Source organism: Rhinolophus ferrumequinum, chromosome 4 (genome assembly GCF_004115265.2).
Source record: "Rhinolophus ferrumequinum isolate MPI-CBG mRhiFer1 chromosome 4, mRhiFer1_v1.p, whole genome shotgun sequence".
Classification (NCBI taxonomy): Eukaryota; Metazoa; Chordata; class Mammalia; order Chiroptera; family Rhinolophidae; genus Rhinolophus; species Rhinolophus ferrumequinum.
In genome coordinates, this window is record NC_046287.1 from 54,143,308 (window position 1) to 54,158,099 (window position 14,792).

General features: G+C 42.4%; 1 protein-coding gene across 9 annotated transcripts in view; it reads left to right on the forward strand.

Moving 5' to 3' along the window:
* ARHGEF7 (Rho guanine nucleotide exchange factor 7) overlaps positions 1–14,792 on the forward strand; it is a 130,586-nt gene that overhangs the window by 75,289 nt on the left and 40,505 nt on the right. For 8 of the 9 annotated variants that reach the window (XM_033103998.1, XM_033104000.1, XM_033103994.1 and 5 more), the window contains 3 exons: positions 6,533–6,627; positions 6,810–6,905; positions 13,531–13,653. In XM_033103998.1, coding sequence (XP_032959889.1) covers positions 6,533–6,627; positions 6,810–6,905; positions 13,531–13,653 — 314 coding nt within the window. Of the gene's footprint in view, positions 1–3,712; positions 3,828–6,532; positions 6,628–6,809; positions 6,906–13,530; positions 13,654–14,792 lie in introns of those variants that run through there. The other variant, XM_033104003.1, reaches the window with a different exon arrangement.

Here is a 14,792-nt window from a genome sequence, read left to right on the forward strand (position 1 = left end):
GCTGCCTTCTGCCCATCCTCACATGGTGGAGAGAACAAGCTCTGGTCTCTTCAGCCCTCCATTACGACACTAACCGCATTCGTGAGGGCTCTGCCCTTATGAGCTAATTACTTCCAAAGGCCCCACCACCTGATACCATCACATTGGGGATTTCAACTTCAGTGCATACATTTCTGAAGGACAAAACATTTAGTCCATACACTCTGACAGGATAGTTAAGCTTACCATAAAAAATTTGATAGCGGTATTACATATGTCCAGTGAGCAGAGATTTAAAGAGAATCTTCAGTTCTAATAAGGGTAGAAATGTAAATCCATGTAGGATTTCTCAAAAGTAATAGGTGTATATAGATTCTGAAAATGCTCAAGTCCTTTAATCTAGTAATTAAACTTCTTAAATCCATCCCAGAGAAATTACCTGAAATATATTTAAAGATGTTTGTGCAAAGGTATTTTCATAGGATTATTTGTTATAGTAATAAATTGCAAGCAACCTAAATACATAGCAGTATAAGAATGGCTAAGTAAACAGTAGTACATCCATTTATAATTATTAAAAATGTAAAATATGTTTTCATGTTAAGTGCAATAAGCAGAATACAAAATTATATAGGTAATGTAGTTTAATTATGTAAAAAATGTCATGAAAGATAGAAGGGAGTGTGCTAGAAAATGGTTTCTTCTGGGTGGCAGAATTTTATTGCTTGATAATGCAAGTGGTAATGATTTTGGAAGATGACTTTGGCCCCCGAGTCCAGACTGTGTTGGAGATGGAAGCAGGGCATCAGGGACCACCGATGGGGGCACTGGGGCCTCAGACTTGGAGAGTGACAGTGGCAGGAAGAAAAAAAATCCAGCTACTTTATGAATAGTTGATTAGTTCTTGTGACAGAGCCAGGCACCACTGTTACCTTTATTTTCAAATGTGAAAACTGTTTGAAATCAGTCTGTTTTCAGTGTATTAGGTCATGAACGGTCAGGAGTGTCTGGCTTTAGGTGACAGGGCAGGGGGTTCAGGCTCTGTGTGTAGTGTCTGTGTGCCCTGTTGGGGGGCTGGCCTGGCTGAAGCCTCAGTTGCCTCGATAGTTACTCCATTGTAAAATTAAGTTGCTATTGCTGGTCTTGGCCTGGTAGTATTGTTAAGAGGATTAGCAGAGGTCTTACAGTTATCTGGCGAAGTACTTGACCTTTAAGATGTTTTTGAGGTTATGAGGAAGAGTATTTAGGAGCATTTGGGATGTTAGGCATCATTGAGGCCACCATACCGTTCTGTTTGCAAACAGGCAGCCCATGTGAGGATTACCCGGAGAGCTGTAGTCCAGGGCGAGGGTGTCGTTTGTGACATGCCCGAGCTTGCTGGATTTTGACAATGTAAGAACGTTAACTGCACCGCTGGGATGATAACAGACATCTTTCCTGATAGAGATCAGAGAAAGCATTTCTTTGGTACAAGCTAGTTGCCCATCCCTAGAGAGTGAAAGGTATGGAGTCACTCTTTTTAGGGGATCGGGAGTTTCCTCAGTCATCATCAGAGAATGAGGTTTCTTAAATATGTCGATCTAGGAAGTTCCTTATGACCTTATATGTTCAGTGATAGTCTGTGGTTTTCAGGTTTTTGGGGACACTTTCACTTTTACTGAGTGCATTACATCAGTACTCTTTATGGGAAGAGCAAATATTTCTCCTTTCATTTATGCCAATGTCATGAAAAGGCAGGGTAGCTTTTGCCTTTGAAACATTGCAAATATGATATGATAGGTAGAAATCACTAGTTTTAATGTCCAAAAGAGATGTGCATCTTTCGTAAAATGCTGTAGCAGACATCCAGGAACCTTTCCTGTGCTGCAGAGCAGTGGGGTGCCTGCCTTTCCCCACTGTGCCTGGGACCTCTGCATGCTGGGCCAGGGGGAGTCCTGAGCCTCTTGACCTGACGTCCTCTGTTACAGTAAGCAGCCTGAGCTCAGCCCCAGCTCTGCTGCTTTTACCTTTGACTTGTCCTTTTGCTTCTCTCCACCTTCACGAAGATTGCTTTTCAATCCTGTGACATCTGATGTTTCTGCCTGGGCCTGTGTGTGGATAAAGGTCCATTATTTCCTTTCACGTGCACCTGGGAGTATAGAGCAGTACACAGCTTTGTTCCCCGTGGCTTTCCATGGACCTGTTGCCCTCCTTTCTTACATCCCACCCACTTTTCTGATCGACAATGAGGGGCCTGGTGAAGTCTCTGACAAATTTTGCTCCCATTGTTTCCATACAATTTCCTTATTTTATATAGTTCAAGATCTGCATGAACGTTTTCAGGTGGTAGCAGAAGCCTGGCACAGAGTAGGAGCTAAGCATTTGGTGAATGAATGAAGAACTGAATTGTTTGATCGTGGGAAGGGCTGTCTTGTAAAATAATTATCTCCTGACTAATGGAGTTGTGTAAGAAGTAGCTCCAAATAGGATTCCAAGTTAGAAGGCTATACTAGGTGGTTCATAAGATTCCTTCCTAAAGTCAAAGGGCTGACACTTAAGAATCTATCAATCCCATAAAATCCCTTTTTGTAAAAAAGGGAGACAGACCCGTAGACAAGTGCAGTCCCAGGTAGGACGTGGCAGAACGAGGATTTGTGCCCAGGTTTGTGCTCTTCACACATCATGGTGCAGTGGTTGCCATCAGGCTGCTTGCTCAGGCCAGCGTCCTGTGGTGAATGCATGATGTGGCCCTGCAGCTTTTGCTGTAGTAGCCATTGTATAGTAAGCCATTAGTGTTTGGAAGAAGTACATCCCAAGACCTTGTGAATCCCCCAATTTAGAAATACTATGACAACAACTTTCAGGAGGTACAGTAGCATAAAACAAACTTTTACATGGCCCCTGCAACTCTTTTTTGAGAGTTAATGTTATCAAGTATTCAGAACATGCAAGATCAGCAAGCTACATTCAATCAGTTATTGCCGGTGGGGGTGGGAGTGGGGTCGCTCCTCTGCGTCCTTCTGGCTTCTGGATTTGTGGAGCCAGGAGGGGCTGTCGGAATTGCTTCCTCCAGCAGCACTGCCTTTCCCTTTCTTCCTCTCCTTTCTCTAGAGGCTGATAGTTTATTAGCGGCTCAAGTATTATCATTTGTTTGGAAATTTTAAGTACTAAATACAGTTTAAATAGACTGGGTTGAAAGGAAATGTGCAATGATTTTTTTTCCTCCTGGTGTGGGAGGGGCTGGTAAAGTGGGTGGGAGTGGGGTTAGAACAGCTGTGTCATTCTTTAGTGTCCTGCTGTGCTTGTGAACCAGGATCGTGATTTTAAAATTAGACTTCAGTTTATGATGATGATGATAATCTTTCATCTGGGTCAGATCTTTAAAAATTACCAGATATTATTCATTTTCAATATAAAACACAATGGCTACCAAGATTTGCACTGAAAGTTGTAACTCATTTGTAAAATCAGTGATACCAAGCACTCCCTAATGCTGGTAATAATAAAATGAGTTTCTGTGTGTCTGCAAGGTAATGAAATCAGTTGTCCTTTGTCTGGCTTTGCTGTGATGGCTGACAGCTCAGGGATTGTGTGTGTGGCTGGCCTGATGTCCTCCTCCTGTGTGGCACCATTGTTTGATTGGACTTGGTTCTCCACGCCTCATGCCTCAGGGAGAGCTCGGCTGGCGGAGCTCAGCCTGGGTCGTTCCCTCTTTCTGGCTGTGGAGTAAAGGCTGCCTGTCCTGTGGAAACTGCGTGCGTTTCTCTGGTACCCAGCCTCCGTGTGATGGAGCTCTGGCAGCCGGGTTGTGAGGTCTCATGGGGTCCTGCAGCAGCCAGAGTGTGCAGAAGTCAAGAAAGGGCAGAAAGGTGATGAGTGGAGTACATACATGGGCTCGGGGGCTTAGGGAGGGGCCGCGTGACCTGCTGGCAGAGTGGACAGCCCGCCTCAGCAGGACTGAGGTAGCCACGTCTCGGTCCTGCCCAGCGTTGGTGGAAAAGCTAAGTGTAACTTGGATTGTTTACATGGGAGATTATAGAATTTGTCTTTAGCACTTATTTGCAGGTAATGTTTACAATTCTAGTTGAAATGAAGCAATTGAACTGCCTTAATAAACATAGCTTTTTGGCAGAGGATTGTGTTTGGTACATTCTTACCGGAAGCTTTTATACCTGCATGCCATGTTAATGCTCCCATTGACAAAACGCCGTTTTATTCTTCCATCATACTAGGGATGCTTTCTCACAGTTTTCCTTTCACGGTACCTAGGAACTGTCGTTTCTGTTTTATAAAATAGGTGTTGGAGTTTTCAAGCATGCTCTAACCAGTGCTGCTAATAGTTCCTAATATTTGTAATTAGACATGAAATCGTATAGTTTAACCTTCATTTTAAAATTAAAAGAGGACTCTTCATATTATATACCTGTGATGTTTTATTTTTATTTTTAGTTCAAGAACCCATTATACTTTGTTGACTTTGCGTTGTTTTTGAAGGATGAGATCTGGTTTACAGTACAGTTCTCTGATGATGCAGGGGTTGGCGTCACACTGTGTCCTCTGTCCACCAGCCCTTTGACATTTGTGTCTGCTGCGTATTTCTTCGAAGGAAGACATTGTAATCATAGGATCAGCACCCAGATTCCCCCACAAAGGAATGAACTCTGGAGTGGCCCCTCCTCCCTCTGACTCCACCAGTCTGCCATGAATAGACCCATTCAGGGCAAAGCCAGTGTTCAGTGTCACAGTGAAAGAACCTCTGACTCTCTTCAACTTAAATAGTGTAGTATGTAAGTTACTTAATCAGGTTTGCATTTACTCCTGAATGACTGGACTCTCTCCCCTAGTACACAGAAAACAGTAGTGAACAGAATAATCCATGTTGCTTTTATTAATGCTGTAATCTAAGTTTTTAGCTTAAATGTTTTCTTAAATGTTTAAACATGCATTTTGGTTATCAAAAATCAAAACTGTGTTTGATAGCTTTATTTTGTGCGATTTCTTTTGTATGATTAATTTGGGGTAATTGGTTAGTTTTGGAAGACATAGCACATGTTAATACATGTAGTAAATCCTCAGAAAACACATGCAATGTAATTTTGTGATTAAAGAGCGTGCTGGTTCTCTGACACAGTGGGATGAAAAAGGTAGTTGAAGAAGGGATTTCACTTTATCCACTTTACTCCTGTCAGGTGCCATAGAAGCCCTGACTCCTATCCTTAGTCTGGTAGCTGGAGAAGACAGTATTGGGTAGTGCAATGTCGGAGAGGACTAGCTAGCCTCACATTCTGGCTCTGTTGTTCACTAGCTGTTTGATTTTGGATAAGTTCCTTCATGTCTTTTCCTCTGTAAAAGGAGAAGGTTTTGTGAGGATTAGAGGTCCTGTGTGTAGAGCGCCCTGCTCAGTGCCGGGAGTATAGTAAGCACGGGTAATTAGTTTCAGGCCTGCCTGTGCATCCCGGCTCCCCCTGCAGACCTGGCGCCTTCTCGCCTGGCCTGGGAGGAGCAGTTGTTCTTGGCGATGACTGATGGAAAGAGACTCATGTTTTAGTTCAGCTCTTTTGCACTTTATGTTTATCTCTCAGTTTTTAGGAGTTGTTATTTTTGCTAAACTTGCTACACTAGTATAGAATATCAGGAAACATTTATTTTTAAGGTTGATTTATAATTATTCTGTTGTCTTTAAATAAAGTACAGGCATACCTCGGAGATACTGTGGGTTTGGGTCCAAACCACCACAGTAGAGCGAGTCGTGCAGTAAAGTGAAGTACAATAAAATGAGGTATGCCTGTAGTGGCTGTGTAGTGCTTGTCTTACGCTGGAGGAACTTTAATTTTTAATAAATGTGTGTAGGATGATCTGAGACTATCGGATTCTCTAATGAAGGTCTGTAGTTCCCAGAAATTGATTTAGGCTTGCTAGATGCAATCTAAAGAGAAAATTTCATGTTTTTAAAAGTTGAAATATACTTTACATGTGTTAAAATGCATCGATTTTAAGGGTATAGTTCAGTGAGTTTTGACAAGTATATATGTATCTGTGTATCAACCATCCAAGTCACAATATAGACCATGTCCATCACCCCAGAAGTTTATCTCATGCCCCTTTTCCCATTGTTACTCCCACACCCCTTCCCCCGTTGATTTCTGCCATTGTAGATTAGTTTTGCCTGTTCTTAGACTTGTTATAAATGGAATATGCAGGATGTACTTTTTGTGAATGGCTTCTTTTGGACAACACAGTGTTTGGAGATTCATCCATGCATCTGTGCTTTTGTAATTATGAGTGGTTCCTCCTTTTTATCTAAATAGACCTGCCATTAATTATCTGATGATGGAATTCATTCTAGCCTCATTCTAGGTATACCTGTGTCACATGTGCTTGGCGGTAAGATGAAGTCAGCGGTATAGACTTACTAACAGTTATTACGTGGATTTAGAAGTTAATCACAGGGATTGGTGATGTTAAACTCATTGGTATTACGTAGAAGCACCAGTGTGAATTGAACAATGGTAATGAACTTTCCAAAGCTTATAAATCTTAATGTCAAATAACACTTATTCATCGTTTATTGTAGGTGCTACAGAATATTTTGGAAACAGAAAATGAATATTCTAAAGAACTTCAGACTGTGCTTTCAAACTATCTACGGCCATTGCAGACCAGTGAGAAGTAAGTTAGATGATAAATTGTGTTAACTGTAGAAAATAGAGGGTGAAATACTGGAACAATTGCCTTAGACATAAGCAATTTGTTTATTAGGTTAAGACTTTAATAGGGCATTGGGATGGGAGAGGAAAGGAATATAAGTAAAACTGGTTACATATTTTTACTGTCATTTTTCTTGGCTCTAGGTTAAGTTCAGCAAATACTTCGTATTTAATGGGAAATCTTGAAGAAATATGTTCTTTCCAGCAAATGCTTGTACAGTCTTTAGAAGAGTGCACCAAGTAAGTAAGATGCCAAAATTTACAAAATTCAGATTGGTATAACTGGTATTTACAGGACCAAGTTTAACATAATTCTGGAATTTACATTTCTAAAGACGGAAACTAGGTTATTTTGAATCTTTTGGGTATACCAACTTTCATAATAAAAGCTGTTTTAGACTACCTAAATTTTATAGTAGTTGTATTTGAAGGAAGGATCTACTGACTATTCAGAGAAAGGAGAAGGGCTTCATGTGAGTGGTGAGTTTTCAGATGTTGGGGGAGGCGGAAAGTCGGGGATGAAGAACCCTGGAGAAGAGGAGAGAATAGCATGTGAGAGAGTGTGGAGGCACCAATGGCTTAGGTCCTCCGTGCTGCTTGCGTGCCACCTGGGGAGGCAGTGTGCCCCTACCCTGAAGGCCACGTCTTCCCAGGCTGTCAGGAAGTGGAGAAATTGTAAAGCACCACATACGTAACATGCTGTTCTGATGTATAAAGGACTTCGTTTTGTCACTTTTCCAAGATTTTTATTTTTGGTGGGGGTGGGGAGGAAGGCATATTCTGGATGATCGGCCATCAGGTTTTTTCTCTGTGACTATTTTATGTTCTTTGTTAACATCAGACATTAACGGATATTTATTAAGTGCTTGCTAGGTGTTAGATGACTTAAAATCATAATGCACATGAAAAGCTGTGAGATTTTACTCCACCAGATGATATTTGTTGTTTACTTGTGGGCTTGATAAAGGAAGGTGACACATTTTTTGCATTATCTTTAATTTTGTAGCCACCAGAAGGACAGAAAACCTTTTTCTCTGGGATTCTGCTTGGCCTCTGATTTTCCTTCCAGTTTTTTGCATGGGTCTTCCTCAATCTTGCAAGTGGTGAGAGGTGGCCTGCCTTCTGTGCTAGCAGCTCTTTAAGTTGGTAACAGTTTGCCATGCTGAAAGAAGGTTTGGCCCCTTAACTTTGGCTTCAAGTTTTCATCAAGGTATTTCCTATTGGAAGGTGTGGCAAGGAAAGCTGAATGCCCGTGTAACTAAATACTGTCTTTCAAACAGAAATTCATACTGTTTTTCCTTTTGCACTGTTTTTGGTTTGCATAAAGTGACATTACTTATGTGACCATGAAAAGAGTAGTTTGAGAATCACTGTGCTTTCATTTTGGTGAATGAAGGTCATTTGCCAGCAATTTGGGGTCTATGCAAGAGGCCAGCCCTGCTGTGCAGAACATGGCAGTAAATGCTTGCTTCTGCTTTTCCCACTGCCTGTAGATCATGTAGACTAAATAAACTGATATTTATATCATTTTGCAATACCTCTTGTGAGCCTCATGTCAGCTCTGTAAAATAGGGCAGATACTACTCACAGTATAGACCGTTTCCTCGAAAATAAGACCTAGCTGGACAATCAGCTCTAATGCGTCTTCTGGAGCAAAAATTAATGTAAGACCCGGTCTTATTTTTCTATAACGTAAGACCGGGTCTAATATAATGTAATATAATATAATAAATACTGGGTCTTACATAATATAGTATAAGACCGGGTATAATATAATATAGCATAATATAATATAATGTAATATGATATAATATAGACTGGTTCTTATATTAATTTTTGCTCCAAAAGACGCATTAGAGCTGATTGTCTGGCTAGGTCTTATTTTCAAGGAAACGTGGGATTTAAAAACTGAAGTTCAGGGTGGTAAAGTAATAATGTTTTAAGTCAAATTTCTAGTCAGGCTTCAGTCCTTAATGTTGTATCTGAATTTGGTATGACTTAGGTATTATTTTGGTCAAATTCCTTGAGGTTATGGTACACGGATAGGAGGTGTTGGATTTTTCATGGTAAAATGGAGTGTTTTGAGACCAGCTTTCCTTACCAACCATTTCCCTTCTCTTTTTATATCATGAATATTCTGCCCAAATCTCAGAATTCAGAATTTTCTGAATTCTGTCCAAATCTCTGAAAACTAAGACAGAGTTCAGGGTTGCATTCTCCAACTCTTGTTCCTGGTTATCCCCACCCCCCACACCACCCCGCCAACTTCCCAGAAGCTCAGGTTGAATGAAGCCCTGTAGTTTTCTCTTGGGGTTTAGCTGTCCCACATAACACTGGCCTAAAAGCAGAGAAAACAGGAGACATGCTCTGTGCCCCTTCTCCAAATGCCAGCCCTCTTCCACAATCTGTCTACTTCTGATGGCTGTCTGGTGCCTTCAGGTAGTCCATTTTATATTTTATTCAAAGTTTCTTTGTTTTATCTGCAGGAGAGTCAGTTTGATAGGAATCACTTGGCTACAGCCAGAAATGGAACCTCCTTGAGTGGGTTCTTTACTCCTAGGGTAAAGAACCCACTCAAGTCATGGCTCTGCCCTCAGCCGTGCAGGCTCCTTGGAAGTGTGTTTTCTGTACTACTTGTCTGTGCTCACAATTCAAAACAAGGCAAGCTGTAGGCTCCCTTAAAACATGCTCATGCAGCTTGCTGTATTAACGTTTAAAAAGGTGAGAAAATCAGGGCACAGAGAGGTTGAGTTACCCCTTGAGGACCTGCAGCTCTGGTGTCTGTGTGGCTGTGATCTCCATGGGTACCGTCCCCCGAGAGCCCCCTGAGTGGGAGCCTGAGGCTGCTTGCGTAGTCTCATCTCTTGAAGTTGCCTGTGGCTCATGGGCAGACTGGGGGCGTCGTAGAGAACGGCCAAGTGTGGTGAGGTTCATCCCGCTCGTAGTTACACCCAGGTGCACAGAGATCACCTTCATGTTGGTCTCACTCTCCTCTCTGAAATCTGTAGTTAGTGAATGGTGAACCTTTTCTCTAGCTAGAAATAGCAACAAGAATAAATGTATTATGGGAAAAAATTGTTAAGCAGTTTTATGACTTTGTAAAAGTTTTTTCCTGGGATTCACTCATTTTTCACTCTGAAAAAGGAGAAAACTTTCGGTGTCCCCCTTTACCTTTTGCTGTTGCTCTTATAGCAAAGACTGGATTGTTTGTATCAACACAACTGTTACCAGTCCACTGATAACACCCCCCCATCAGATCGTTGATAACACCCTCCCTGATATTATGCATCATTGATAACACCTCCCCTGTGTTACACCATGGCAACACCCACCCGTTATCGGCTGCCTGACGTGGCTGACATGAGCAGCCCCAGGCACCACTTGTTCCTTCACACCTGGCCTTGACACCGTGCCGGTGCCTCGCCTACATGTGATCATACTCTGAGCTACAGCCTCTGGAAGCACAAGAGAACCAAAATGGACATCTACTGTTTTAATTCTTCAGTCATATTCTTGGATTGATGGTCTTTGTGTGTTTTGCTTGTTTGTTCCGTTAATTCCGTGATCTCAATGGTGTTACGTGTGGGATGTGGGATGTGTTGACACATGACCTGGGCTCCCTCTTAGGATGACTCATGTAACTTTCCTGAGCTCTGCTGGTACCATGTGGTGAATACGGATCATGAGGGCTTTATAAACTGTAAAGCCATTCATGTGGTGACGAATTCTTACAGAATTAGGTTGAGGTATAAAACTCTGGGGCCATGCTCAGTGGGACCAGAAAAAGAAACAAAACCTGTGTAATGAAATAATTGTCCATGCATAAGCCATACAAAAATATGACAATTTTAATCAGTGGATGAAATACAAAAAATGAAAATCCATCGATCTAGATTTTAGGTACATTCTTCTTTGAATGTACCAGGCTGTGGTACTGGACCAGGTGGGAAATGAAGTCATAATATAGTACATGGCACAACACTGAGCGGTATTTACGCCACCATAATCATTCAGTCATTTTCATGTGCTCATCTCTGACAGTATTCTTTTCCTGTTCATAAAACTTGGGCACCCCATCATTCGTTACCTGCAGTCCCCTCAGCCAGGCGTTGGCGTTTCCTTGCTGGCGTGCTCTCATTCTAGAAGCCGGCTCCTCCTCTGTCACTGTGTCCCTGAGGGTGAACCTCACCTGCTCACGTGTTAGTGTGTGATAGTCTCAAAAAAGATGTGTCTTAGGTGTCTGGGTCCTGACAGAGAGCAGGTGGCCACACGTGCTTCTGGTGCAGCGTCCTTGCTGGTGTGTGGTGACTGAGAAAGGAGGCTGGCCTGGCTCCTTCTCCCAGAGGGGTGTGCACGTCCCTGTGGGCTGGCCAATGATGTGTCTCATAAAACGGAGCCATCAGCAACTGTCTTATGTGCTGTTTATTAACTATGTTGTTATGTAAACTTTATATTCTTGTGTCATGTTCCCCCAAAAGATTGCAGTCACTTTTAAGGTAGAGAGGATTTCTTTCTCTTTCTAATTCTGTTTCCAGTGTCTGAATAAATCATTGGAGTTCATTTGTTTGTCCGTGACTGTCCTGCAGAGAGAACGGTGGCTAATCCCTGAAGGCTATTCGGGGTGTCAGCACACTTGGAAAAGGGTGCTAGCCGTGCAGAGTCTAGCTGACTTTGACTTCAGATAAGGATGAATGAACAGTAAATGCCCTGCTCAGAAGCACATGCCCCTTCAGGGCTAGCAGGTTACTGCGGGGCCGGCTGGTTACCACGGGGCCGGCGGGTTACTGCAGCGCGTATTGACAGCTGAGCCACGTTCTGTGCCAGGACGGCTGTGCCTGTCCTGGTGTAACAGTGATGGTAGTTGTCTGCATTTGTTTGCTTGCTTCTTTCTCTCTACCTGGCACTGATTTACTGCTGGTTTGTGTTCATTTGTTTTAATGTATTCACATACATGAGGTACTTACTAATGTTACGTTGTGGAGCCTTTGGTTTTCATCTCTAGCCCTGTTGTGCGGGCGCGGGGTCTCCCCTGACCATCATCCCTCTGTCCACCTCCTCTGTGTTGTCGCTTAGTCCCTCGTTTCCTGGGAACGTCCTGAGGAAACTGTGCATGGACAGCAGTTCATCTGTGTTCATACTTAATTATGACTCAGATGGAGACAGAAGTGTAGGAAGTTGTTTTCATCCATTGTTTCAGGGTTCAGTGTTGTGAAGTCCCAGGCCATTCGAATTCCTGATTCTTCATTGGAAACTTGTTTTTCCCTCAAAGCTGTCATTGTCTTTGTTTCTAGAACTCTGAACATTGGCTCCGATGTGTTTGGTTTGGGTCTCTTTGCATCCCTGGGGCTGGTACTTGGACTCTTTCCATCTGGACACTCTTTTAGTCGGCTGAGTTTTGTGATCCTTTCTCCGATTTACTTCTATGTATCTTGTTTGTTTTCTGTATCTGGAACTTTTGTCCTGATGTGAAACTGCTTACCCTGGTCTTCTGATCTTCTCTTTCGTTCCCATTACTCTGAGAGAGATCAGAACTTCATTTCTCAGATTTCCTACTGACTTTAAATTGTGCTGTCATTTTAATTTTCAAAAGCTTTTGTTTTTTTGTCCTGAATGTTCTTATTTTAAAAGCATCCCCCCACACATACTATTTTACGGATACAGTGTCTTCTGTTATTCCTCTCAGGATTAAGTATAATTCTTCTGAATATTTTTCTGTTCCCTGAAGAGTAACTATCATATTTCTTTTCACCCTTCATACCTCTGCACATTTTGTCCTCTGTCGTTCTTGTTAGACGTGTTTGGTGAGGCTTCTGTGTCTTATAATTAGGATTGGTGCACTAAAACACTTGAGTGGAAGTGCTGACCGTGCGTTGAATACTTGCTGACTGTTGTTTTGTTGGAGAACCCCTTGTGTTACTCCTTTTGGGTCACTTTTTCTCTGGGTCAGATTCGCTAGGGAGAAGAGAAGGCTCTTCTGGTTTCCTGCCTCAGAGGGTGTAATCCTTCCTGTCGGTTCTCTTGGGTTCTGGTGGGCAGACCATAGTTGGGGTGCAGGGAGGATTATCAATGTCCTCTCACACCCTGTGTTCAGTGCGAGGACCCCCGCCCCCAGGCGCTGCTGGTACCCCAGGCAGGAACCTCCCGACCCAGGGAGACAATGTCTTGTTGCCTCGCAGACCTTCCCACACCTGGGTTTGTGGTCCCACCGCCCAAAGGCCTTAGTGCTGGGGCTCAGCTGTGGTCTGGGGGTTGGATTTGCCTGCCCAGTCATGACTGTTCATCATCTGCGTTCCCCCTTCCGAAGTTGATTCTGATTCTCTTTTTCTGTTCTTTTTCTTCTCGTGAGCTTATGCCTTCTAAGGAAGCATGGTAACTGGCATGATCGTGTGGGTTTGGGGAGGAGGGGGCTCCTTCACCCGAAGGGAAAGGTGGCTTTTGTATTTGTGTGTGTGCTTGTCTTCATCTACGTGGGTAGAAAACCTTACTAACCAAACAGCCACATTTTATAATTCTTGTTTTATGCAAAATGGAAGGCTTCATGACGTCTGTTTTTCTCACCGCCCAAAGAAGCCTGACCGTGTGGGTTTGTAGGTCCTCTGTGCACACGTCCTGGTATCTGGATGCTGGAGAGAAAAGGGTGGGGTTAGTTCACGGTTTTGTAGCAGAGTGGCTTTCAAGGTAGGTATTTTCTCCCTGCTGTATGCGGGTATGAACAGATATATTCTGAGATTTGTGTATTTTGTTTCCATACAGGTGGTATACAAGGAGGTCTTTCTTAACTCAAAATACTCTGTGTTCACTACTTAGCAATTTTCCGTTTGTCTGTAAAATTTAGGGTTATTTCCTCTGTGTTGCTTGTCTCCAGGTTGCCTGAAGCTCAGCAGAGAGTTGGAGGCTGCTTTCTAAATCTGATGCCACAAATGAAAACCTTGTACCTTACGTATTGTGCCAATCACCCATCTGCAGTGAACGTTCTCACGGAGCACAGGTGGGTTCACTGAGACGTCTTACCTGAAAGAAAAGGACTTGTTGGAATATCCTCCAAAACAGTGCTAATATTCACTTGATTATTCAACAGTGAAAATTTTATTTTCATTCTCAAAATTAGTGCCTGAAAAGTACTGATACAAAGTCTTTGAAATGCCAAGTAGCCTTTTTTGTAGATGTTTTTTTGGAGTCTCCCCATCAGCCTAGAGCCCTTTGGACAGTGGGTTGAAGGAGCTGGTAAGTATTCTAGAATGTAGCTGCAAGTTAAATCTGGGCTACCGGAATCATATTTCTCAGATCATAAATCTGGAAATACATGAGACTGAATTAGATTTGATGTAAGAGAAAATGTCCCATTTAAAATTAGGATTGGGTTTTATAGGTAGAACATCAAATTGGAAACCATTAGCTTTAGCTTTTCAACCTGAAACAAAATGAAAACAAGTGAAACAATGTACAGATTTTCTGCTCCTTTGTTAAGACAAGGAAGGCCATGTGTGTTTCCTGAGAATTGGAAGACGACGAAGGAATATTGCAGGCATTAGCAGATGTCTCGGAGCGCAGAGGCTCCGTTTCTGCTTCTGAACAAGGCACACATTTTTATTAGTAAGTGTTTTAGAAGAATGTTTACAGTTTCTTTTGAAAACAGTTCAAAAAAATGTTAAATCATAAATGGAAAAATAGTTTTAGTAGCTTTAAGATAAATGCTACTGTGCTTCTAATTCTAGTATTTAATTTCAATTTTTAACTAAATATTTCAGTTTAAAACTTAGCAATTCTTTTGGTAAACAAGCACTGCTGAGCTGTTTAGAGATTAGATTGCGGCTCAGGTGTGGTGTCCCTGTGAATGTGGCTCGATTGTGTGGAAGTGGTGGCGGGGCCCCTGGGTCAGTCAGACCTGGTTTGAGCCCCAGCTACTTGCTTTCAAAAGCTGGTGGGCCTGGGTCTCCTCGTTTCAGTGAAAGTGCCCGTGTTGTAACGTTATCGTAAACATTAAGCAACACATGTATAAACTGATCAGAGCTGAGTGAACACGATAAATGCTACTTACGTTGTTGTCTCAATCTTCTGTCAAAAAAAAAAAAAATGAAGACTGGGCATTTACTGTTTTTACTGTGCACTTAAATATTAAAGGATTAA